Raw genomic sequence first — 25,716 nt, 5'->3', positions numbered from 1 at the left:
CGTCATTTGCTATGGAAGACTGTGTTTCAGGTAGATTTCAACACACAAAGGTGGTGAAATTATTATCAGATCTCTTTTCCTCCTTGGAAATTTCATACCTACATTCAGTTAGCGTGGCATAATTTTTGTTTTAATTTCCAGAATATACAAATTGCTACGCTCCAGTAGATCAAAGCAAAATGTAGAGACAATGAACATGCTGATTTTGCAAGTTTCAGTGTGCTCTGATATAATCAATGTTTACAGAAATTTGGATAACAGTTACCTATTTTCTTCTGCTCCTTGGTACAAAGAAAATTTGCATAGCAGTTACCTATTTTCTTTTGTTCCTTGGTATTTTCAAGCAGTTTTTGCTGTAATTATCATCACTTTCCAATGGCTTAAAGTAAGGGAGAAGAAATTATTTAGCAGTGTTGAGCATTCTTACTTAACTTGTATTTATTTTAGCAATTGTTTAAATGTTAACCAGCCAAAAAAATCCAGTGAGCTCTGAGGTTGGTCTGAGTGGTGTTGGCTACTGGCTATGGGACTCTGGTCTTGCAAAACATGAAATAGTATGTTTCATTTTGCAAGTCAGGCACAGGATAGGGATATTGTCTGTCTTTTTTTTTTTTCAATGAGTTCTTACACTTTGGGGTTTTGGCAGCAAAGAGCTATTCCAGTGTGCTGTGCTACTGCTCTGGTTCATCTCTGGCTTGTGTTTGTGTGGGCTGGTGTAGTCACTAACACAATTCTGCTTCCCAGCCTGCGCTGTTTCACACTACTAGTGTCATTCCAGTTCAGCTGTGTGGGGCTTGAAAGCACCACTTCCCCCAGCTTACATCTCAGGATAAATAATCACATCTCATGTGTTTAAACCAGCTGTCCCAGAGTGTGGAATGGCTGCTGTTCAGGAGTCTCCTCGTGTATTTCCATGTGCTTTGCGTGCTCAAGGTGGGATTTGCTCAAAGGAGCAGTTTCCTTATACATCCCTAAGAAAACCCTTGTGTTACTCTGGTGGGAAGCAAGTTTAGTGATCAGTTTTGTGGTTTCAGAAATGGTGGTGGGTCTCTTCTGTTTCCTCAGGCAGGGATAATTTTTAAATGTTACTTGAGGCCAGGTTTTTGCAGGTCTGTGGCTGATCATGCCATGCAGGAGGCTGCTGAGAACCTCAGTGAAGTTATATTTAGCAAAGTGGAGATAACTGCTTGCCTGAGGACAGCTCAGACCATGCAAGTACTTGTTTTATCCTCTTCAAAAAAGAACCTGCATGAACATTTCAGGCCTAGACATTTAGTTCTGGACATGCCATTGTTTCACCAAGCACTGTCCATCTGACAGTGAAATATTGATATAAAATAAGAAAAATTACAAAATTAAACTTCTTGCCATTCTCTCAGTGTGCAGGGCTTTGTGCAGGGTAGTCTTGTAGTCAGGTATTCCATCAGCTTCCTAGGCAGGGCCTCCTGAAGTCACCAGAAACAGAACCTGCCCTTGAAAATGGGTTCTTGACAGACACATCCCTTTAGATCTTATTTTGCCCATAATTTTAGAATGGTGATTTTTTTAAAGCTGATAACAGATGGTTGACATTTGCAACTGAGATGTTTTGTGCTTTAAAGGAAAAATTACCTCTCCATCTTCAGCTTGCATTTGCTGCTGCATATCTTCTTTTCCAGCTTGTTGCTGACTGAAATATATGTGTTTATGGAGTTTTGCCTTTTTTTTTTACCTCAATGTATGCATTGTTCCCTGGTTGTTGTTTTTGGGGTGTTTTGTTTGTTTGTTTGTTTCGGTTGACTGCCTTTTGTTGTTGTTGTTGTGGTTGGTTGGTTGGTGGGTTTTTTCTTCTTATTGATCATGTTAAACAGCACTAGCTCAAACAGATGTTCTTTAAGGTGATCCCACTCCTAGTATTTTATTATACTGTAGTAAATAAGATAACAATATTATTGCCTTATTATTATTTTATTATCCTAATAAGATATTGCCTTAGTGTCCTAATCAAATAATATGATTACTTAAAAATCAAACAAGCACAAAGCAAAAACCAATGCCAAAAAAACCCCACAAAGTCCCACAATATTCTGGTTCATAAGAAACCTTTAGTTCTACTGCTATAGATTTCAGAAAATCCACAGATTCTCCCTTTAGTGCTGGTTTGCTGGCAAGTAAAATGAAGAAAATAAAATACAACAGACCTGAACAATGATGTTTTATCTCCACTGAAATTACTGCAAAGATGAAATTAAATTCTGGGGTTCTTTGCCACATTGAGCCATTTCTGTAATAAGTGTTCTGCTCTTGGCCTCTGACAAACTGCTGGGGCCATCCAGAGAAAGCCTGTCCCTGTCTCTGCATTGGGAGACTGCAAAATTAAGGGGACTTTGCTTGTTTCACTTGATTCCTTGGAAATTTTTGCCTCTCTTTTGTTCTGCAAATAAAATGCCCTGATGCAGCTTTTTGGTGCCTCGTCTGAGCACCTCATGTTCTAAAACATGATCCCGTGTAGTCTCCAGTTGTGCCCTATAGGATCCTAACTGTGAGAAAAAAATGCTTTCCTTTATCCAGGGTTGGCTTGGCTCAAGAAAACATTAATTCTCTAAGTACTTCGTCATGAAAACTTTTGAAAACAGTATTGCGTGGAAAAGAAAGTAAATGTTTTGTTTGTGTTGCTAGCAACCAGTTTAGTCTAACTTTTTTTATTAGTGAACTATATTTCTTTTGCAGATGAGAATTTATAAGATTTCAGCGAAAAATATTCTCTAATTGAATCCATTCCAGCTTTTGATTTGAATAAAAAGTTCCATTGTGAAAAGATGTATTATAATTGTGTTCATTTTAAGCATTAAAAGCATTGGTTCATTGCGTTCATTTAAGCATTGGTAAGGGATTTAAGATAGGGGAATTTTTTTGTCTTTAGATAGATTCAGGTGATTTGAGTTTTCAGAAAACCTATTTTTATTAGAACTTTATACAGGTTTCTTGAATGCAAAGATTTTGATGCGTTTTATCATTGTAATAGTCCATATAGAAAAATTACTTGCTGCTGTTGAATTTGTAGTGCCCATGAATGGATCTGACATAGAACTTAATAATTATCTTGTATCAGTTGGACTGAAGTGACATCTGATCTCTCAGGAGAGACCAGTGATCAGTTAATGCTCTGAAATGGCCTTTACCTTGAAATGGCCTTTACCTGTGGAATGAAAATGTCATATTTTAATTATTCTTACATGATAGAGCATGTAGTTCTGACTGGAGTCACACAATGGTTTCTCCAGACATTTTTGGGGAAAATGACCCCAAGGACCATCAGTTTGGAATTTAGGATGTGCTACTGCTCCTGCTGAACCTGTAAACTTGTAAACAAGTTTGACCTGCCTCCCCATGTCATTAATTTAATGTGAGATGTGGGTTTGCCTCATGGGTCCATGTTGGGACCACTGTGGTCACAAACACTTCACTGTTGTTAAAGGGGTTATTCCTGCAACAAAAGGAGAAAAATGCACTCCTCAACCCACCTCCAACCAAGCGAGAATCTCTGTCAGCTGTAAAAATTTCCATCCTGGTAGTACCAGACTGTGTGGTCTAGAATAAGTGTTGGTTGTCAAATTTCTACCTCTCTGACAGTGTTTTACAAAGAAACAAAGTTAAGTACTCCTTGATTTTTAAAAATACTCCTTTCAATCTTATTTTTCTTAAAGCTTACTTAAAGAATATCCTAAGGGGTGGGGGAAGTATTTTCCTGCTGATGAAATTGAACAATAAGAATGGGGATGTAACAATATGGAGAGAGAAATCAGTCAAGTTTTCACCTGCATTGCATTCCTCAATCTGAACTTGCACTGATTTCTTTCCATGTGAAAATAAGATTATCGCTTTTTTTGTTTGTTTGTTTCTTTAGGCTCTCGGATGGAAAGAAATGTTCTGTTCATGTCTTGATAATTTATAGAAGTGTTTGTGTCCTTCTATGAACTCGGCACTGCTTGGAATTTTGTCTTTACTGGAATTTTTTCATATACAGTACATATATCTCGTGATGCATTGAGTTATTTCCATGTTTGTGGGTGGGACACAGATGTTCAAATACATACATGGATGTTCCGATTGCTCAGATTAGGTACACGATCTTCAATCTGTTGTCTTTTTTTTGTTGTTTTGAATAGGTTAGATCTTGAAGGCTTCAGCACATGGCCGTCAGCATCCTGAAGGGATTTTTTTTTTCAAACAAAGGGTAAAATACCATCCTGAAAACAGTCAATGGTTGTTCTAAATGAGTACAGTGTTATTACTCACACTGGAAAATTGTTTGCAGTGCTTAACTGGGAACACTTTTATATTTTGCCTTGGTCTAGGCATTATCTCATGCTTATTCATGTGGTTATACATTTACTTTCCAAAGGGGAGGAGGGGCAGGGGGTGGGGGGGAAGTCATGTGCAGTCCTGGAGCTCTTTACTCCCAGCATATTTGGGGGCAATCAGACCCAGATTACTCCAAAATGTTGGCATGTCGGCTCCAAGGGTGTATTCACCTAGCACTTTGTAGTTTCCATTACTTCCCAAAGCCTAAAGGTCAGGTGTTTGAAGGGAAGCGGCTCCTAAGACGAGTTGTCTTCATTTCTGACAGTTATTATTCCAGACATTTCAGTTGTGCTTTATTACAGTTTTTAAAGGAAAGCTGCAGGGACTTCACATGTAGGAATAAAATCAGTTGATAGGTAGAATCAAAATACTCCTATTATGAAGCACATAATATGGTGGTGGTTTTTTTTAATGTTGGAAATCTTAATCATTTATATTTTGTTACCTTGGAACCTTTACTGACAGTAATATCACCAGCACTTCTGCAAGTCTTGCTTTTATTTTGGAGATTTTTGTCTGAAAGCACATTTATATGATCTACTTTTCATAATGTTTGTAGGAACTTCTCTGGAGGTTTTTAAAAGCTTGCATGGTGCTTTTTTCAGTGTTTCATGTTTATGCTACAAATGCTTTCTGACTGTTCAGAAAAAGAGCTTCACTCTGCTCCTTTAAACATTTTACTTGAATAAGTTGTGGTCTTTTTCTGGAATAATTTTTGAGTTGGAAACCTGAACATAAATGAAGAATATTTGGGAAAAAAAAAAATAAAGTCCATCAGATTAAATTAAAAATCCTTGTCAGGTATCCTTTCATACTTTCAGAGAGACTCAAGTATCAAACTCAAGGAAGTTGCTGTTTACTAAGTTTGTGTGCCAGTTGTTTTACGGTAATGGGCCCATGTTCTGTTCTTAGCTTCTAGGAAATAAATTCTGATTTAAGCTATCTCATAAGGCTTTCCCTCTAAAATATAAATTAACACAGTTGTGAACTGTTCATGCATTTAAGCCCTGAGACCTGAATCTAGATGTAATGTCTAGAGTCTATTGTATTATTGCCACACTATAAATTACATGAAAAACAAGAAAGAAAACAAGTTTAGATCTCCAAGTAAAGCTCATTTCCTAATTCATTTAGGGCAGGCTTTTAAAAATAATAAAAAGTGCAAGTGTTTTACCCTGCTTCCTAAGGAAACAAAGCTTATGTGGTCATGCTGTGTGCCTCTGCTGACTGCCAGCCTCTTACCTCCTCCCTTTCCCCCCAATAACTTCTGAAACTCCTGGACAATTTCAAACGGATTTGACAGGAGTAAAGGTCTCAGAGATATCAGGTTCCTTCTAGTTTCATGGAAATAGGTGCTTGGATGGAGAAAAAGAGACCCTATTCATGTGCCTGCTTTGGAAAAAGCTGTGGAATGAGATCAACTGTATTATTAGACACTAGCAAATCCTCATGGGAGAGAGAAGTTATGAATGCATTAAATAGGGGAAAAGCCTTGACTGAATTTCTTACCTTTTTAGACATTAGGGGATCCAGCAAAAGAGTCATGGCCATAGGAAACCAGCCTTCAGTAGTTCCATTGCTCACAGACCTGCTGCCTGCTCAGCAAGGTGGGAACACATCTGATCCTGCCTGGAGCCATGGAATTAATGAGGGAAAAGGGGAGGGGGAAAAAAAAAAAAAAAAGAAAAAAAAAAAGAAAAAAGAAAAAAAAAAGGTCCTTTAAAGGTGTCCTGCTTCAGTCCTTTTTGTAAGCTCACTTCAGAGGCAGAAGGGTAGCAGGGAATTGAATGGACAATATTGCCTGAAATAGAGAAGGGAATGATAAAAAGAGGGGAAGCATAGAAGAGGAATAAAGCATTTGGGGTGCATGCATAAAATGCAAACCTGGCAGTTCTTTTGTAAAGTAGTATATTTTGTCTCAAATGTCTGATATGTTGGTTCTTCACTTCATCATGTTATCGCTCTTTGTGGAACCATAAGGTATAGTTGGCTGTTCCATATTTATTGTTCTCAAAAGTAACTTGGGCACTTGATTTTTATAGATTTTTGCCTTTGGCTTTTATATTCCAATTGCTTTGGTTTCTTTTTTTCCCTCGGTGAAGTGAAACAATTTATGTGATTACCATTGGGAGGGAAGAAAGTGAAAAAAAGTGGAAGAAATACCTGGTGTTACACATACTGAGTGTTATCACCACTGTTCATTTTAATATTTAGTGTATTTCTAATTTTAAGGGATTTGGTTGCACAGTGGTCAAAGAATTGGTGTAGGGGGTAGAAATTAATGACAGCTTTCTGGGGCTTAGCACCTTGAGAGATGAGCATTCTGTGCTGCAAATGCTCTGCAACTTTACTCGGTTCATGCCTTTTTTGGAAATACATCTCACTTTTTACAAAGATATGATTTAGGTCTTGCATACATATATATACATGTATATATGTATGTATGTATTTAAAGGTTTGAGGTTAGTTAGGAGGAAGTGCTCTCATGAGCAATATTTTTTAGAGTAAGTCTGAAAAAATTGTTATAGAGCACTTGGAGGCAGTGGAATCACAGCCTGGGTAGATCCTGACCAGACCATGCCACAGCTGTCAAAATTCAGTAGCTGAAGACTCTTTCAGCCTGGGTGGGATTAAGCTTCACAGAAGTAGCTGGTTGTATAGATAGTGAAATATGGCATTTCTGAGGAGTGTAGAGATTAAACAAGGAAGTTTTCCAAAGGCTTTAAGGAAAGACATGTAGATATAATGCAATTTATGAAAGAAATCCAGTAGTTACTTGCTCAGTAGGTGTTTTTGGTACTTTAACTTATTTACATGGCTTTTTTTCTGAGAGGGGGGTGGATATTTAAGAATGATCTGATGTTGTTACTATTTTCATTTACGATTTTTAACTCCAAAACTATCTGAAGAACCAGGCATCCTAAAATGTAGATAATCCCTGTATCCTGGTGATTCTTACACAGAGCACATGTGACAGGGTTAAAGGAAAGAAATGTAACATGCAAATAGATTTATGTGACATTTCAGCACTACAAGTATTAAAGTCTGTGTCTGTTTTCTGTGGATTTTCACTGTCTACTTCCACATTGTTTATATTTGAAATTAATGTCTTGTCCTGGTCATTCGCAGTCAAGAAATGCAAGCTGAAATTGAGAGGAAGGTTATGTTATATGAGGGATAGAGAAAGTAACATGTACTGAGCCAAAGCTACGTGGGGCTTTAGTCCAACAGAAAAAAAAATACTGGCTGAGAAATTTATTTATCTATAAATTATGGAGTCTGAGCATGACAGAGGGAAAAGAACACTGTAAGCCAGGGAACAGAGTTTGTCCTAGAACAAATGGATACAAACTCGGCATGTGTGTGTGTTTTGGAGACAAATTAGGAAAGAATCACTCAGCTACACTAATGAGATGAAGAAAATCTTTTGAAAAGTGAAATTCCTGTATGAGGGGTTTATGTGACACTGTTTCATGTGATTGCACACAGTTGCAGGTCACGCAAAAATGATGTTCAGACCTGCACAGTTGCTTCCCAGTCAGTAATTCCATGAAGAGCTTTCAGGATCAGAGCCTGCTGCCCATGCGGAGCATAAAGCTGGATGAGGGGTGGAAGGAGTAACAGAGCCCTCCTTATCCTTATGGGGATAGTTATCAGTTGTGTTCTAGCACCTGTGATGTTTCCAGTTTCTCTGTCGTTTTCCTCTTTGCACTCCAGTCCTTACGGGGCCCACAGTGCCATGAATGGTGTTGATGGTGTGAGGAGCAGTGGAGCGCTCTCCAAAAAATACTTGGGAACAGCTCTCAGGCAAAATAGTGAAGCCAGGAGGAATTTAATTTCCAGTGGACGTAGAGTGAATCGGATGGCAATTCTGAAGGTTTCTGCAGCGTGTGGTAAAAACTGGAGAGAAATATCAATCACATCTGCTGTTTTGCTCTAGAGTAGATGTAATGCCTTCGTCAGGGGGAAGTTTGTTGCAGGCAGGGTTTTTGTGTTAAACTTGTTTTTTGGAGTTGGTGATCATATTTTTACACTGTCTGATGTAACCTGCCAGATTTCTTGGCTTCCATGGTGCTGTGTAATTTCTTCTAGCTTCCTAGATTTTGCTGTTACAAAAGCAACTTCTGCTTTCAGGTTGTCATCACTGTATTGTGCAAGTCTAGTGTAGTCGTTTTATTACCACACCCAGGGATGTCATAGTTACTGCTGAATGATATCCCTGGAGATAATAGTGGCACAGCTTTAAAAAATCAAGACCACTCACTGATTGACTTAAGAAATAAAAATGGTATAATGCTTTCCAGATTCAAGCTTGTAACAATACTTTCTTTGTGTAAGTGTCAGCATTATTCGTTTGTAGGTCATATTCTTTAACCCTATACATGAATTTTCATTAACATTTTTCTCTTTTAAATTCTTAGGTATTTTCATAGTGAAAGCTTATTTTTATCCGAGTGTTGATTCTACCTTATTTCAGAGTCTGGAGTAGGAGAGGTTGTTGATATTTAACAGGGAATCACAGCCTGCCTGTCTTGCAAGCGCTCCAGCTCTTAACTGAGAAAAAGAAGTTGCTGTATCTTACATGCAAGGTACAACTACCTTTTGTAACAATTCCTTTGGAATTAAATTAACTCAAGTCTAATTACTTTTAATTAAGACATTCAGACTCTGTAGTAAAGAATTTGCTTTCACTACCAGCAGTAGACAAGGACATGGATAGGGGACTTCAGGGTAATTCTCCTGTACAGCTTTTAACACCTTCTCCTAACAGGCGTTTTCTAGGTAGCCACAGAGCCCATAAGAGGAGGATTGGGACATCTATACTATGAAAACAGGCTGAGAAAATTTGGTTTGTTCACCCTGTGAAGGAACAGGTTGTGTGGAGACCTCAGAGCACCTTCCAGTATGTGAAGAAACTACAGGGAAAGGACTCTGCATTGGGAACTGGAGGGACAGGACAAGGAGGAATGGGTAGAAATTAGAAGAGGGGAGAATTTAGGTAAGATATTAGGAATAAATTCTTCCCTGTGAGGGTGGGGAGGTCCTGGCACAGGGTGCCCAGAGAAGCTGTGGCTGCCCCTGGATCCCTGGCAGTGTCCCAGGCCAGGTAGGACACTGGGGCTTGGAGCAGCCTGGGACAGTGGAAGGTGTCCCTGCCCATGGCAGGGGTGGCACTGGATGGGCTTTAGGGTCCCTTCCAACCACTCACATTCTCTGACTCTGTGATTCTGTGCTTGGAACAGGGCAGTGACAAAAGGATTTGCTGTTGTGTGGATCTGTAGGGCTTTCCTGCTCCAGCACGGGGGTCACAGCTGCTTTCACAGACTGCAGGTCTCCAAGAAGGCAGAGACTGCACAGCTGCTCCGTGCTGGTGAGATGCGCTGGAATTTATTTTTTTCCCCCTCAAATTCTTCTTTAATATTTCCCTGGTGAAAGGTTATTGCTTGTGCAATACCTTGCAGGAAGCAGCATCTGTCTGCAAGGAGCTAGGTGTTCCTGGGTGTGCTAGCTCAGTGCTGTTCTTGGGGCAGAGCACAGGGTTCTCTCTGTCTCGCTCAGGGGTAGGAAGAGTTCTCGGTGTCTCACTCAGGGGTTGGAGGAGTGGAAGCTGAGTGAGCTGAGTTAGAGCCTGTAACAGGCTGTAAAAGATTGACTTGTATGATTAAACCTGTATCATTCAGTTCACATGCTGGGAATATTTTCATTTCAAAATTAGACCTAAGTATCTGTCAAGTGTGCACTCCAAAAATTGTTTGTGAGTTAGTTTTCAAAACAGAGAAGGAAAAACTGAAATACCGTGGGTTAAGATTTAATAGGGGAGAGAGGCTCACAAATACACACAACATGTTAATCTATAAATATATATATATTTTTTTTTCCATCTGTCTATCTGTCTGTCTGTCTATCTATCTATCTATCTATCTGCTATATGCTACCAGGACAACAAAAGACAGAACTGTCTAATTTCTTTTTTTTCCACCTCATGGAAGTATAGAATTCCTTACATATATTGTGGGTAAAAAATACTGTTAGAAAGGGTTGTTAGAATATTTTACTAATGCAGAGAGAAATCACAGCCAGCAAAGCAGATGTAATGACCGTTTCCAGCATGACTTTTTTTCCTTATAGACAATAGTGAAAAATTGTTGTTATTGGAAATAAATGTTTAGCTTCAGACTCTCACTCAGAAGAGAGTCATTGTTATGTGAATGTCTTCTTCTTTCAGTGCATGACCTTCAATAATTATTGCCTTAGATATGATAACTCTGATTTTTAGTGAAGTATAATAATGCAAAGATTTTATAGCAAATATGTGTTACTTAAGGCAAAATTAAAATTCACTGTCTCTATACAATAAAGTAGCTTTCAGTTTGGGAATCTTGGCGAAAAATGTGTTGTCTCATTTTTTAATAACTGTTGTTTTCTTATATGAAACACATCTTCCCTTAAGCATAAGCATCTAGAAGAAAAATTGAGAAAATTTTCAGTTATTTCAGCAATATTTTGCGTCTTATGGTTGGGATCACTTCTTTCTTAATCTCTAGAAGACAAACAGTGGACAGGTTGAGAGGTCAGGGAAAAATGACATTTTTATCATAAGCTTCTAATTCTTGTTTTATTTCTCAAGCTCAAAATACAGGCCTGGTGGATATGTGATGACTATGATTTCTGATTAAGGGAACACAGTTTTATAAATGCTTCTGTGTTCATCTTCCTGTGCCTTTAAAAAAATAAAAAATTGAAAAAATAAAATCCCAACAAACAATAAAACAGATATTGAAGGGCAGCAGTGTATCAGTCACAGTCAGTCTGTTGTCTCCTTCGACCTCTACCAGATCTGCTTCTTCTCTGTATAAATGAAGTGTTTAGAGCTTCAGTGTTTTAAATAATGTTTTCTTGAATGATCTGAAAGGGGAAGTAGAAAGCACATTAGTTACATCTGCAGATGATGCAGAGCCAGAGAGCTACAGCAGCTGTAAGGATGGTGAGAAATTTAAATTCGTCTGGGGAGCAGCAACGTGCAGGAATTTACAAAGCTAACAAAATAAAAATATTAAAATTCACCGTTAAAAATTACAAAATCACCTTGGAAATGTGATCGAAATGAAAGACGTGGTGGTTGTCAGATTAGCTTAGTGAGGTGTTAATGATGTTTTCTTTCACTCCTGCAGTAAGCAAGAGCTGCTTATCTTGATATCCCACCCAGTTGACTGTTTGCTGTGGTGTCCTGATCTTTAACCACTTCCACTGCATCTCCCTAGCACTGTTTGCAGTTTCCCTGCTGTGGTTTTGGCAATAAAGGGCAAATAACTGGACTGTTTCTTGATGTAGTTGCAAGGAAAATCTTAGCAGCATGTGGGAAAAACTAACATCACATTTTTAATGTTATATTTCCCCCCACAACACTTAATTTTAATACAATTCTGTCTGCAATTTACACACCCGTCCCAAATTCAGGGTCCTTGGATATAAAATTGTGTTATTTTGTCATTTTCTCGTCTACCTGTCTGCTTTCCAGTTTGGGATGCCAGCAGGACGCCAGAGCAGAACTGCCTTGAGATTTCTCTTTTCTTTACGTTGTTTTAGTCCTGCTTTGGGAATTCAGTGAACCTGGCTGCCTTTTAGGCTTATCAGCCTCTCAGCACCGGGCTCCTGGTGGGGCAAACACCACTCAGCTGTAATTTGCCGAGATAGCAGTGTTGCTATTGTTAGTGCTGACGTCTCTGTATGTTAAATAGGTGGTATAAAACAATTCCCTGCTGGAGCAACAGCCTCAGGGAAGAGGTTTTTAGTGCACTTTGTGTAACATGCTGTATGAGGGAGGCAGAGCACAACCACAAAATCCAGGATCACAGAATCACTCTGTGCTTTGGGATGGAAGGCACCTTAAAGCCATCTTGTTCCACTCCTTTCTATGGGCAGGGACACCTTCCACTGTTCCAGGCTGTCATGTTAGTTTTGTTTTAATTAGGGCTGTATGCAAACGTTCTGTGTTTTCCTGGAGATAGCTGGATAATGTTCTCCCCACAGTTATACTAAATTAAGATTAGATGACTGGGGGAGGAGGGAAGATACAGAAGAATACTTGTTTTGCAGAAAACCTTACTATTTTTTTCCTTTTTTAGTTGAATTGCCAGCACCTGCATGATAAATTTAAGCCTCCTGGTGATGGGCTTGCTCTCTTCCCCTTTGTGGGCCTCCTAGAAATGGTCCACAGGTCTCAATGTCTAAGACACAGAAGCAGTGAATTTTATTATGAGATAGTAGGTAATAGTCAATTGCTTTGCATAAAGACTGAAATAAAGGCTAAAGTAAAGATTGACCATCAGTGTTGGACTTCAACATCTGCAGAGATGGGCACATACTCTGTGTCACTGTACCAGTGGTGTTTTGTTGTTTTTTTGTTTTTTTTTTTTTTTTTAAATTACAGTTGGTTTTGGAATGTCCGCTTTGTGTCTGGTGTGATTTTGGTTGTGCGTGGTACCAGGCTTTCAGAATAATTCTCCTGCTATTCACTTTAACCTGTTTTAGGATTATATATTTTGTGTTCTTTTTGTGCAGTGAAAACTGTTGATTTGTTTGTCCTGGTTAAATATATTTACCTAAACCTGATCTCAGTTGAATATATTAAGGCATAAGACAAAAGTGGTGTGCTCTCCTTGCTATTTCCTTCATGATAAAAGATTGTGATACTGTTTATCTGTGCTACTGTGCCTCTCTATCTCTGTGAATTCTTTATCCAGATAGCATGCTGGTGGCTTGCAAGTGATGAAAAACAGTTTCCTTTACACAAACGTCCATCTTTGTTAATGCTGTCAGACAGTAAGTGTGATATTCAGGGAGTGCGCATCAGTCTGTGGGCTACTGATAGTGTAATCTAATTTCCAAAAATAAATTAAAAGCATCTTTTCATCTGTAGCCATCAGATGTACACCAGCTAATGACAACGATGCTTTAGAGACCACACATGTGAATTTGGTGGCTAATTGGAAATTAAACCTTCAGGTTTTTCACATTTTCTGACAGACTGACCTTGCTGAAGGAGGTCAGGATGGTATCATGTATTGTAGCAGAGACTTTCAGAGATAAAAGGTCCGCTTGGAAGGACTGTTCCTTGTTTCAAACAATGTCTTTGGAAGTTTTGTGAGCAGTTTTTACTGAGCCTTTTTCAGGCAAAACTTATGCATGGCATTAGTGAAACTTGTCTTAAAAAAAGTTAACAAACAATAAGCATTTTTTTAATTGATGTCTTTTATGTAATTTCCCATGTATTCCCAAGTAAAATGGGGGAAAAAAACCTAATCAAACTGCATTTCTGATTTTAATAGGTGAGGTGCCACAACACTGAGTGAACTCTTCCCTAGTGTTTATCACTTACAATTATGGGGGTTTTTTTTTTAAGATGTTATAGCTACATATTCAAATTGAAAAGATGGGTAATACTTCTCTCCATTGGGAAACGCCACAAAATTTATGTCAGTCTTTTTGACAATCACAAGATGTGAGAGATGACCCCTTCTCCTTCTTCCACTCCCTCAGACTACTGTGTTGGATATTAATGTGTCTTCACCCAGGTTTGCATGTTTATAACTCAGCTGGCACTGGATGGTATGTATGGCTGAGGTATTCTTTGTTTAACATGAAAAAAACAACGGTTTTTTGTTTTGTGTCCCAGACCAGGCAAAACAAATAATGTTCAGAGCTCCTATACATCCTGTGCGGCATCCCCATTGCTGAAGAAACACAGTGGTTCATTATAGATCCTTTAATCTCACTGAACTGATGAGGCTGCCTCTTTAATTGAGGGAATCCTTTTATGATTAAGACCTTGCTGTCTGAATCCTGGAGATGACAACTTGCTGGCTAGATTTTTCATATTAGCCGCATAAATCGCAGAATCACAGAATCCCAGGATATTAGGGGTTGGAAGGGATGTCTGGAGCTCACCCAGCCCAAGCCCTGCCCAGGCAGGGTCCCTTGTGACAGTGACACAGGAACGTGTCCAGCTGGGGCTGGGATGTCTCCACACAGGGACACTCCAGGCCCTCCCTGGGCAGCCGTTCCAGGGCTCTGCCCCTCCACACAGAGAAGTTCCTCCTCCTGCTAGGGTGGAACTCGCTGTGGTTTATTTGATGGCCACTGGTCCTCATCCTGACCCTGGCACCACTGAACAGAGCCTGGCCCCATGCTCTGGCACCCCTTGGAGATGTTGGTATGGATTGATGGCATCCCCTCTCAGCCTTCCCTTCTGCAGCCTGACCAGGCCCAGCTCCCGCAGTTCTGCTCCAGATAACCTTCTCAACATCGTGGCCCTCTGGAAATAATTAGCATGTAGATTATTCCACATATTCCTCTATTCTCTGCATGACAAATTTATTATCCCGCTTTGAACTGGAGGACTGTTAGGTATTTCTTACGCTTATTAAAGATGTATTCAAGTTTACTGGAGCAAAGCCTCAGTGTAAGTTTCTTGTACAGTTGAAATAACTCATTCTTTCTTTGTATCCCAGTTCAGACTTGGATCTCTGAAGCTGCAAGAAGTCCCAAGTCCAGCAGAAGTGATCAAGGAACTCATTGGTTACTGCCTGGACAGCCTGGGAAAGCTGCAGGCCAAAACTGAGCATCTGCAGAGAGAAAATGAAAGGCTTTTCAGCAACTGGAGCAATGTGGAGAAGAGGTGAGTTCCCGGGTGGATTCAGAGGTGACAACTGAGAAGCTCTGCAGCAGTGGAGAGAAATTTTTATGCATTTGAGACTTGCTTTGAGCTCAGTTACTCACAGCCCATGTGGTTATGCATCTCCTCCCTTTGATAAACACTCAACTGATACAAAAATTTGCAATTAAAGGTGGTTTTAGCTTATGAGTTAGAAACAAAACCCCAAACACCTCAAAACCTGTGGAATTAGCTGCTTTAACTTTCTTTAGGAAGCCTTTTCATTAATATTATTTCCTATAATTCTTAGGAATGGCAGTGTAAATTATATACATTTTTGAGTGCAGAAGAAATTGCTGTTTCTTTCATCCGTTTTCTTTGTTGAAAAAGCGAGAATTGAAAAATGAGTTGAGTATTATAGGAAAAAGTACCATTATTTTTCAAGTGATTTTTGTAATTGCTGTTGCATTTATGTTCTGAATTGTCTGTCATTCAATAGTGAAATAATCTATGCTTGTTTCAGTGAGCATAGAATTCTTAGCACAGAGCAGTCAGAGATTTATCTTGCTTTTCTGTAGCTTTACCTGAAAAAACACACAATCTAGAAAGATTGATGAAAGAATGCGGCTAATTTGTGTTAATTTACTTGAAAAAGACAGCCAACTTTTGGGAGGAGTTAGTTTTGTTTCCCTATCATTAAAATGAGTAACTGTTTCTCCTGACAGTCTCCCTGACAAGCAAAGGGCCTCCCTAAGTAGTGTTTTACTGCTTAACAGTGTAATTGAACAATAGTGTATTGTATAACCCATGTTCTGTACTGCATTACACGCTGATGTGTAAGAAGCATTAGTGCTTGTATCAATTTCCATGGTGGGGTGGCACTTTTACAGAGTAACCCCAAAGGAAAGGAGGAAAAAAAAAAAACCAGAGTTGCGTGACTGTTCTCAGTGCAAGCTGGTGGATTTTTTTAGCATGTTTATAGTTTTGAGTAGATGAAAAATGTTTTTTCAAAATATACACTGAAGGTTTTATGGTCACCAGTCTTTGGCCATGTGTGTTAAATGCAGAATAAAAATAATTCAAAAATAATTTTCATTCAGGAAGTATTGGGCTTTTTGGTTTGTTTTTTGGGGGGAGGTTTTTTGTTTGTTTTTTAGATTTGGTTTGGTGTGGTGTTTTTTTAAAATTCTTTTTGCCACAGCCCAGTTCTACCCCGCTGCCTCCCTTTGCTGCTTCAGCTCCAAACACTGAGCTGCCCCGAGCTGAACAAAGCTGTGCCTGTCATTGTTCAGGAGGCAGGATTTCAGGATTTACATCCTGTACCACGCACAGTGCTAAGTGGTGAAACATCAAATACGGAGCGCGTGGTGTGGAGAATTGCACTCCTGCCTCACGCCAGCCCCACAGCCCCTGCATCTCCCTCTGCTCATAGCCTCTCTCCTCAGGACTTCATTAGAACATAGCAGGCAGGCTTCTGAGAGATGCTTTTGTGCCCGTTAGTTGTGGGGCACTGGGTAGAATTATTAAATCATACCATTTCCATCTCCCTGTTCAAATTTCCTTGACCATCACAGAGATTTTGGTGAGCAGGTGGCTGCCAGGGGTTGAGTGTGTGTGTCTGTGTATGCACACCTCAGGGGTGGATGAGCTAAGATATCACAGCAGAATAGCTGTTCTCTTTATTTCATATAGTTCCTGATTAGTTCCAGGACAGGTTGGACAGGGCTTGCAGCAACCTGGGGTAGTGAGTGGAAGGTATCCGTGCCCATGTCAAGGAGTAGAACTGGCTGGGCTTTAAGGCCCCTCCAACCCAAACCAATCTGTGATTCCATGACAATGGAGGTGGCAAATTTTAAGTGTTAATAACAACCTGTAGCAAAATAATTCTGTGAACAGTAAAAATCAAATTTCTGGTTTGGGCATGGGGTGTGTTATCAGAATCCAAAATTTGTGTAGCGAAGCCAAATTCAAAATAGCTGCCAATTTATGTTGTGGTCAACTGCAGTGACTGTATATTTAAACCACAAGCAGATTATAAAAAATGCAAGCTAGGTACTTTGGGCTTGAAACTGAGTCTCCAGCATTAGCTCATCAACATTCCATACCATTGCCAATGCTGGGGGAAGGGTAAATCTGAAATGCAAGAGAGCAGTGCTGTGAGATCCAGGAATTATTTTAGAGTACTGGAAACAGGGATGAATACCAGAAATGCTGAATTCTTTCCTTCATAGTGCTGAATTGTGAAGGTTGCCACTAATAATTAAAGAAATGCCATTAAGTTTCATAGCTCACGTTCACCTCTGTAGAGCATGTGATTGCTCTGTGTTGGGTCAGCACTTGAAATCTTGGTTTTTATTATTAATATCTCAGTTTATTGTTTGTCATAGTCCTTAACAGTGGCTGGTTTCGGTGGGCTGTGAAGGATTTTTGATACCTGTCACCGTGGGTGCATTTTGGCGCACAAAAAGCCTTGGAGAGAGACCTGAGGATGCACAAATTGGGAGGCATCGCTCCAGCAATTAACCCCCACTTGGGTTCATCGTGCTGAGAGCTTGTCTGTGAGATGAGCAGCTCCTCCATTTGGCCTGGGGAGATGAGGGGCACAGGGCACACACACAGGCAGCAGCATGTGAGGAATGGCAATTAAAGTTTGTGTTTACAGCCGCTGAGGTATTGGAATGAAACCCAGCCAGCTCTGCTGTGTGCTCACGTAGCTTAGGTGGTGAACGCCTCAGTGAATCCTGAAGGCTCCACAGAGCCTGCACAATTAAAGCATGTCTGTCCCCAAGACCATTGCCTTTTACCAGTCTCTGTTAAAAGTATCAGATATGCCGTGTAACAGTGTATTTTAAAGGCTTCTAACTTGCAAGTACAGCATTAATGTGATGCTTTTGTGATGTTCAGTGCTTTTACATTGAGTGTTTTGCCAAATTAATGCCATTCTGTGTCTGAAGAATGTATTTGGATGTGGATAGCTTTGAATAATGGGAAAAAAAATCAAAATAGGTGTTCACATAAATGGAAACAATCATATTGATTAACTGATGGCGCACTACTGGTTGGTTTTGCCCAGAGGGAAGAGTTAATATTCTAATATTCTAGATGCTAATTTTTTTCTCCAGAGACTGAAGAAATTGGCTAGTCTTGCAGTAGGTTTCTCTACTGTACTACTCACAGTCCAGGCAGCTTCAGCTTTACTTCACTGGGAGTTTCCGGTTACATGGGTTTTCATCAGGGAATGTCTTTGCAGCTCTCAAAGGCCTCAGTGAAGTTAACTTAAATGGCAAATTTTTGGCTAAGTAAGCCACATTTCTCAGTATTTGTTGGACAGCCTCAACTGCTCCAACACAAACCAGTGCCTTGGCAAAGTAAAGGCAGAGAGCAACCGCTTTCCCTGGTTCTTGTGTGGGAAGAGGGGGTTATTCTACAGGATTTGATACAGACAAGATTAGCATATTTTAGACAAAATCCTTTTTCCCCCCATTTTTATGTATACAGAAATAATTAGTATCAAGCATGTCCAGGCTCTTCTAGGCCCTGCATTAGGGTTTATGATTCTTTGTGAATTGTCTATTTATTCCCCACTAAACAGTTAACTTCCCTTTTGTAGGTGGAAAGTCTCCTGGTAGTTGATTAATACCTATGATCTTTCATTTAGGAATTATTGAACTGATCTATATGGTAATGATGTTTTGCTATTTGCATTTAAATTAGATGAATTATTTATCAGCTATCAAGCATATCCCTAAAGCATTGAACAGTAGGCTTAATACTTTGTGAGTTTCTGGGGGGTTTTTTTGTTATTGTCTTGCTTCTTACATCATATATGGTTTTGATCTGTGAACAAAATAATTAGTATTTATGTAGGGAGTCTGTTGAAATCTCTTGCCTTATAAATTAATATTTTTTAAAGTCTACTACATGTCTGGGTTTAATAGCATAATAGGCCTTCTAAAGTTTCTTACAGCCTTACCCAGGCTGGTGAAAAAAAATGTTTTTTATGACTTTTTACTATATTTACCATGATCAGTAAGATTACTGAGATGTTTATTTGCTTCTTGTATACACAGCTAATAAAATGTTTGTGGTTCAACCCAAGGACCGAAAGATTATGAAATATAAGAAATAAACACCAGAATTACATTTGCTACAAATAGCTTGATTTGTTGTGCTCAGGTTTGCTTGTATTCTAGTTTTGCTTATGAGTTTATACATCCATATTCTTAATTTAATACTCCCATTGTGCTTCTTTTTATTGACATTCATCTACCCACAGGTGCCTAATAAATTTTTTTAAAAACTGAAATATATTTTCCTTTGAATATATTAAGAGCTTCTGAACATTTTTATATTTTGGAATTTTCTTTTTGTCTTCAAATATATTTTACACACGAGTGTGTTCCAGATTTGAGACCTGTCAGGATGAATCATATCTGTTCATAATCTCATTATGTGTATCCTGCTAAGGTATGCCCACTGTTGTGATTCTGCATTGAAAATAAAGAATATTTGCCTAATTGAATTTTAGTTGTCTCAGATGGAGGTGTGCAAGAACCTACCAAAACCAAACCAAACCAAACCAAAAAACTGGCATGAAGAGAAAGGTTCACATCTGGGAATTTGGAAGCAAAGTTCATTGCACTTCTCTGTGGAAAAACAACAACAAAAAAGTTACTCTGGCCTGTTTCAGACACAAGATGCTGAACCGGTCCAGTGGTTTGGAGTGGGGATTCCTGGCTGCTCTCACAACAGAATTGTCTTCTAGGAAAGAGAAGAATTGGTGTAACAGTTAATTTTGTGCTGCAGGCTGGAAAAATGCGTGGAAGCTAAAGAGGAGCTGGAGGCAGACCTTTACAGCAGGTTTGTTTTGGTGCTGAATGAAAAGAAGGCAAAGATAAGAAACTTGCAGAAGTTGTTGAGTGAAGCTAAAGAATCTGCAGTGGATGCCAAATGTGCAAGGTATTTAATTTCCCTGGGTTTCTTGGTGTGGTACCAGGTGCATATTTGAGTTTAGCTTAGTTCAGTTTCCATTTCCTTGGCCCTGACAGTGAGTGACAGTTCTTCCTTGCTGAGTGCTGGGTTTTCCAAACCAGTCCTAGAAGTCATGGAAGAGGAGGATTCTTTCTGGCATCCTTGCAAGCAGCAGCATATTGCTGGGTGGGTGCTGTAGCCAAGAAGTGCATGCTTCATGGGTCTGCCCTGTTTTCTGCTGGGCTGCAGTTGATTTTCCAATCAGATCATGTTCCTGCCCTATCCATAGGTGGTAATTCTGTACATACTCTCCCTGAATTATTTATTTCCTTTAAGGAACAAAAATATCTTATTTTCTTTCCTTTTCTTTTGTTTTTTAGGGATAGTGTAGCTCCTACTGAGATGGCTATAAAGAGAGAAAACAACTATGATGCCAGCACTGATGAGGAAAGTGAAAATCTAGCACAGGCCTCGTTGCCATCAGGTAAGACAGAAAGCATTGTCTTTGTGTTGTATCACAGACAGGCTTTGTGTGAATAAACCTTAAGGAAGGCAAAATACTACCTGACAGATTGCTCAGTGACAAGCCAGCCAGCAAGCCTTAAAAATACCTCTACTGAAGCAGAGTACAATACTGGCATTTTCAAATTAGAGAGGGGAGGTTTAAAAGCATGCTGCACGAGTGAAGGTGCTGTCAATTCTTGCAAAGTGACAAATTACACGCTTTGCAGAACTAATGACGGTCTAACACTATCTGAACCATCAACAATTCCATTTTAAATTCTAGGAATCATGATGTGTGTGCCATGATTGATAAAGTGTAAAAGGTAGCTCCTGACAGTTTCAATAGTGTTTAAAAAAGGGAAAGAGAGGAGGTTTAACAGCTATAAAAAGAGCTGTGTTCATAAATGGAATGAAAATGTATTTATAGCAGAATCCACTTTAATTTGTCAGAGAATTTTTGGCCTTGTGAAGATACTCATGAAACTTAATCTGATGAATTTTTCCAGGACTAGAGCCTTGTAAAGTGTGTGGGATGCAGTGATGGCCCATTATACGGTACAATATATTTAGCTGTGAATCAGGGTTTTGGCATGTTTGTGATAAACTATTGGGAATACATGGGGCAAATGCTATCAAAACTTCAAAATTGCATTGATAGTTGTAATATGGTTATATATATGTATAGATATATAGACAAATGTGTATAAAAATACATACATAAACTTCCATTTAGGACTGCAAAATTTTCTGTGGGTTCTCTCACTGGACCTTTTTTATTTCCACCACAAGTAAAGGTAATCCAGACAACAATGTATTCCTGTAAAACAGCAATTTTCTGTGCACATGGGGAACAGGAAGTGTTCAGGACCCTTTTGCCAGTGGCAAACAGCTTTGTCACTCATTTGGGTCTGTTTGCTGAGGAATTTTGGCTTTATACAAAGTAGGCAGAGCTTCAGGCAAGTGGAGGAAATTGTCCTTGTGGAAGGAAATAATTTAATGCTGCACTGTGCTCTCCAGAAGTCTATGCTGACAGGTGGTAGTTGGTCAGTTTGGGTAACATGATGAGAAATACTTTATTTTGTGAGAAGGCAAGGAAAAGTGGAAGATGCGGAGTCTTCTAAATTCAGTGGGGCCTAACTAGCTCAGTGAGAGTTTTGAGACAGTGATATGTATTTAATAATTAAAACAACACCCACTGCCCTGCTCAGGCAATTGAGGGACTGGACTGATCAGTGTTAACAGGAAAATATATCAATGGTGTTTTTATTTGAGGTGCAAACAAAAAACATGCTTTCACTTGCATTTGAGGGACGAAGTCCTCAGCGTTTTGGTACTGATTGGAAAAGTTCAGATGCAAGATTTGCAGATAGCATGAACACCATAAAGTTAATGCTTTGGATAACATACTCGAGTTTTTCAAGGCAGTGGCACTGTTGAGCTCTCTCAATGAGTATCACTGAGGTCAGCTGGTGCTCTTCCTGTATGCAAAGCTTTGTCTTTCAGGGAACAATAGGAAAGCAGAGTTGAGTACTGAATCTGAAGTCTCTCCTAGAATTTTCACACTGAAAAAGAGGTAGACGATGTCTTTATGGAGAAAATAGTGATTCAGGGATGAGTGGAACTCAAAGCTACATGAAGCATCAAGGACTATAAGACATAAAAGATGAAACAAATAATGTCTGGGCTTTTTTTTCTATTATCTTAGTTTTCCTGTCTCCTGGTCCATCATTGTATTTCTTTTCCTTTTGAACTTGATAAGTCATTGCAGGAGTCAATTAGAATCAGAAGATCATTGTTGTTTTGATAGATATTGATGGAACCCACAATCATGAGAGAAGATCATAATTAAAAAACATCTTTGAAGGAAAGTGAAAGCATGTGTGTGTATGCACACATAGATGCACAGTAAAAATGCATTTGTATTTGTGTATGTTCAAATAATTCACTATTAATTGAAAAAGTAGCAGTGCTCAGCAGGTGATTCAGTTCATGTTGGGAGGGGAAAATTTGGGGGTGGTTCCATCACAACATAATTCTGTTCTAGCAACTCATGGGGATGAAACCCAGACATTGCAAAATCAGCTAAAAAAATCAGGATTTGTTGAACTGCAGACTTTAAAACCTCTGAAGGTTTTCTTAACCACCAATAATTGTTCTTCTCCCTGAATTTTTGGGGCACTCAAATGCCAGGGTATTTCAGTGGATGTAGAAGAAAAACCCGCTGATGTTTATTAAAATAAAATTGAATAACTTATTTAGTTGTCAGTCTGGTGTCGATCTGATGCAAATATTGTAACGACCCATGAAGAAAAAATAATAAGAAAATGAGTAAGAGTGATTAATTGCAATCTTTGTAAAGGGGGAGAATCTGGAGCCTAAAGGTTACCTAAATTTCTTCTTTTTTTTGGCATTTCCAGTACTATTTGTAGGTTTTATTTATTGTTTGCTTTCTCACAACAGTTTTTGCTTCACAGCTTAAAGCAAAGATCAACTGAAAGATGGTAGTTTTTGTCTTGCCTCCACATTGATGTAGTTAATGCTTTGTATTGCAAAGGAAGAAATTAAATTGAATTAGTAAATATTTTAAAGTACTCAGAAAAACAGCTGATGAGAATTACATCGCATTAGAAATAGCACAACATTTATAAATAATAATGCATTTCTAAATAATACTGTATGTGATTCTATACAAGAGCTTTGCCCATCATGCCATGAGCATGGGGGGAGATTTATTTGAAATCCTATTTAGGGCTGTGAATTTGAAGCTGAGAAAGGCACAAAACTCCAGCTCTCACTGCAGTTTAATAAATTTTGAAGCAGCAGCTACAGATGATGTGTCGGGTCCTTGAAATACCTATGAGCTCCTGCTTTGAGAGAGGAAGAGATGAAGGAGATCCTGCTCCTGTTTCTTTGTGGATGAAGTGTCAGGAATGTTTCTTGGGAGCAGGTCAGTGTTTGGTTTTGCTTTGGCTTGTTGAGGTTTTGCTCCAGGGTTGGTGAGATTCTGTGGGTTACCAAAACCCAGGTGTAGTTGTTGCTTTCTTTACGGGCGCTTCAACATAATTCCCCCATCAGGAGCAGACCTGGAAATATCACAGAGGTTGTGGAGTGGATAAGGGCTGTGGTTCCCTTCATGGGCTGGTGCCAAACTGGACACAATTGTTCTTTAATGGGGGGGAAAAAAAAAAAAAAAGCCCAAGAAACCACAACTCCCAGAAACTTGCCAGCCTGTTTTCTCTGCCCACAGGAGTCAGTGGGTGACTCAGCAAGATGCCACCACACTGATGCAAGACGTTTTCTGTCATTTTAGGATACCAAAACAGTTACTCTGGTTAATGATAACCCAGCTGTTACCGATTCCTCTCTTCTTCCCCTCTGCACTGAATTTTACTAACTGGTTTTGTGTACTCCAGCTACTGAGGCCCTTCCTCCTAGGGATCCTGAAATGACAATATCAGACTGATAATCATAATTGATATTGTGGTTGGAAATAATGGCTTTGTCAATCAACGTCAAATCAACTCCTTTCATTAACTGAAAAAACTTTTAGCGATCCATGTGTGAGAAGGCTTTTAAAACATGAGCAAGGATTGGGATAAATGCTCCCCCTCCCTGCTGCCTTCCCAGGAGTTTGAAATTGATATAGGGGTGATAGTTTGCTCTTCACAGTGCGTGGAAAGTGACCAGAAAAGAGAGTATTATTCCTCCCCCAGGTATATGACATAACTGCAGGGAAAAATTTAATTATTGCAAACCATTTTAGATAAAAAGGATAACATAGCAGGTGGGATGTAGGCAATGGAAGAAATTGTTTTAATGATTTAATTGTTGTTATTTTCAGTTATAAATGCTATTATATGTGTCTGCCTGTGGACAAAACAAGGCTGCTGAGCACCAATTTACAGTCAGCTTGCGTCTTGTTTTATTTTCTCTTGTCCCTAAATTCTTTAGTTGTATTTCACATTATAATTGGTAAAAGTTACCTCTCCTTAGGGTAAGGAGGGATGTAATGATCTGCCCTGTTGGGTCAAATAAAATTTTATAATCTGTGTTTCTTGCCGAGGTGTGTGGAAATATTCCATATTTCCCCACTCGTTCAGTGCCTACACTTTTCTGCGGGTTTGATAACAAGGACAGGTTCAGAATTGATTGTATGAAGCTCTCTGCAGAGCCCATAGTAAATAAGAGCAAGCACCTTGCCATCTCCCACTGCCTCACCATGCAAATGTTCTCACCCCCTCCATTCAAGCTCCTACCCTGGGGATTGTTTATTATGCCCTCAGGACTTTGTGGTCCTTTAAATTTAATTAGCTCTCCTGTGTAGTCCAATCCACTGATGGCTTGGTGCTGCTGGTTAAAAAGCTTTGATCAAAGTTAAAAATAATAAAAAAAGCCTGTTGTAACAGCAACCGACTGTGCCGTGCAGTTAAAGTTCCCTCTGTGAAAGCTTCTCTTTAAAAGTCTGTTTTTAAGGAATTTTAGTACTTTGCCATTTTAATTTACCTCGGGTTTAATTTATTTCTGCTTTTGTCAGGCTGAAATTGAAAATGGTTCATCCCAAGGAATAATCTCATTTCCCGTTCCCTTAAAGCTGTAGATATCTTTTGTTCCTCTCCCCTGAAACTTGATACTGATTTTTTCCCCCCACAAACTGATGGTTTTATGCCTCTGAAATACTTGTGGTAGCCAAACTGGTTTCCCTCTGTGTTGCACCAGGTGCCATGGTCAAAATACATTTACAGTACAAGTATCAGGATGTTCCATGTCCCTTTAAAAATCCTGTTGTGACTGTTGCACTAAGAGGGATTTACAACAGATTACTTCTACTTCATTTTTCTATGAAAATTATCAAAATGGCCTATATCTCTGCATATTCTCTACACAGATTCTTATTGTTCCCACTTCAGCATATAAAGTGATGCAGCTGAATGTGCTTGCCCCAAAATATGTCATTATTCAGTGAAATTATGTAACTGATAGAGTCAAGTTTATGCTTTGCTAAGACTGTTGAAAGTTTGCTGATTGATCAAAAAAATTAGAGCTATTAATGATCACACTGCACAGTTAGGTGCAACAACATTGATTAAGGTAAAATTTAAAAATGTTGTTGTATTATCCACATACTACTAAATGTTACACATGAAAGAACTTTTATTTCCTTAGTGAATTGTAAAATCTTTTCAAGTGCAATTTAATTTCTGCATAAATCATCAAATTAACTGTCTTTATTATATTTAAGTTAA

At 39.0% G+C, this 25,716-nt stretch overlaps 1 protein-coding gene across 2 annotated transcripts in view; it reads left to right on the top strand.

The window, feature by feature from the left end:
* Window positions 1-21,097, top strand: part of XRCC4 (X-ray repair cross complementing 4) — a 60,747-nt gene extending 39,650 nt beyond the window's left edge. For both annotated transcript variants that reach the window (XM_040091123.1, XM_040091122.1), the window contains exons 4-7: window positions 14,856-15,022; window positions 19,805-19,957; window positions 20,350-20,453; window positions 20,980-21,097. In XM_040091123.1, the coding sequence (XP_039947057.1) occupies window positions 14,856-15,022; window positions 19,805-19,957; window positions 20,350-20,453; window positions 20,980-21,014 (459 nt within the window). In that variant the 3' untranslated portion in view covers window positions 21,015-21,097. The remainder of the gene's footprint in view (window positions 1-14,855; window positions 15,023-19,804; window positions 19,958-20,349; window positions 20,454-20,979) is intronic.
* Window positions 21,098-25,716: the final 4,619 nt, after the last annotated feature.

This window comes from Hirundo rustica, chromosome Z (assembly GCF_015227805.2).
Source record: "Hirundo rustica isolate bHirRus1 chromosome Z, bHirRus1.pri.v3, whole genome shotgun sequence".
NCBI lineage: Eukaryota > Metazoa > Chordata > Aves > Passeriformes > Hirundinidae > Hirundo > Hirundo rustica.
The sequence above is the reverse complement of the archived record's forward strand: the minus strand, read 5'-3'. Positions and strand labels throughout refer to the sequence as shown.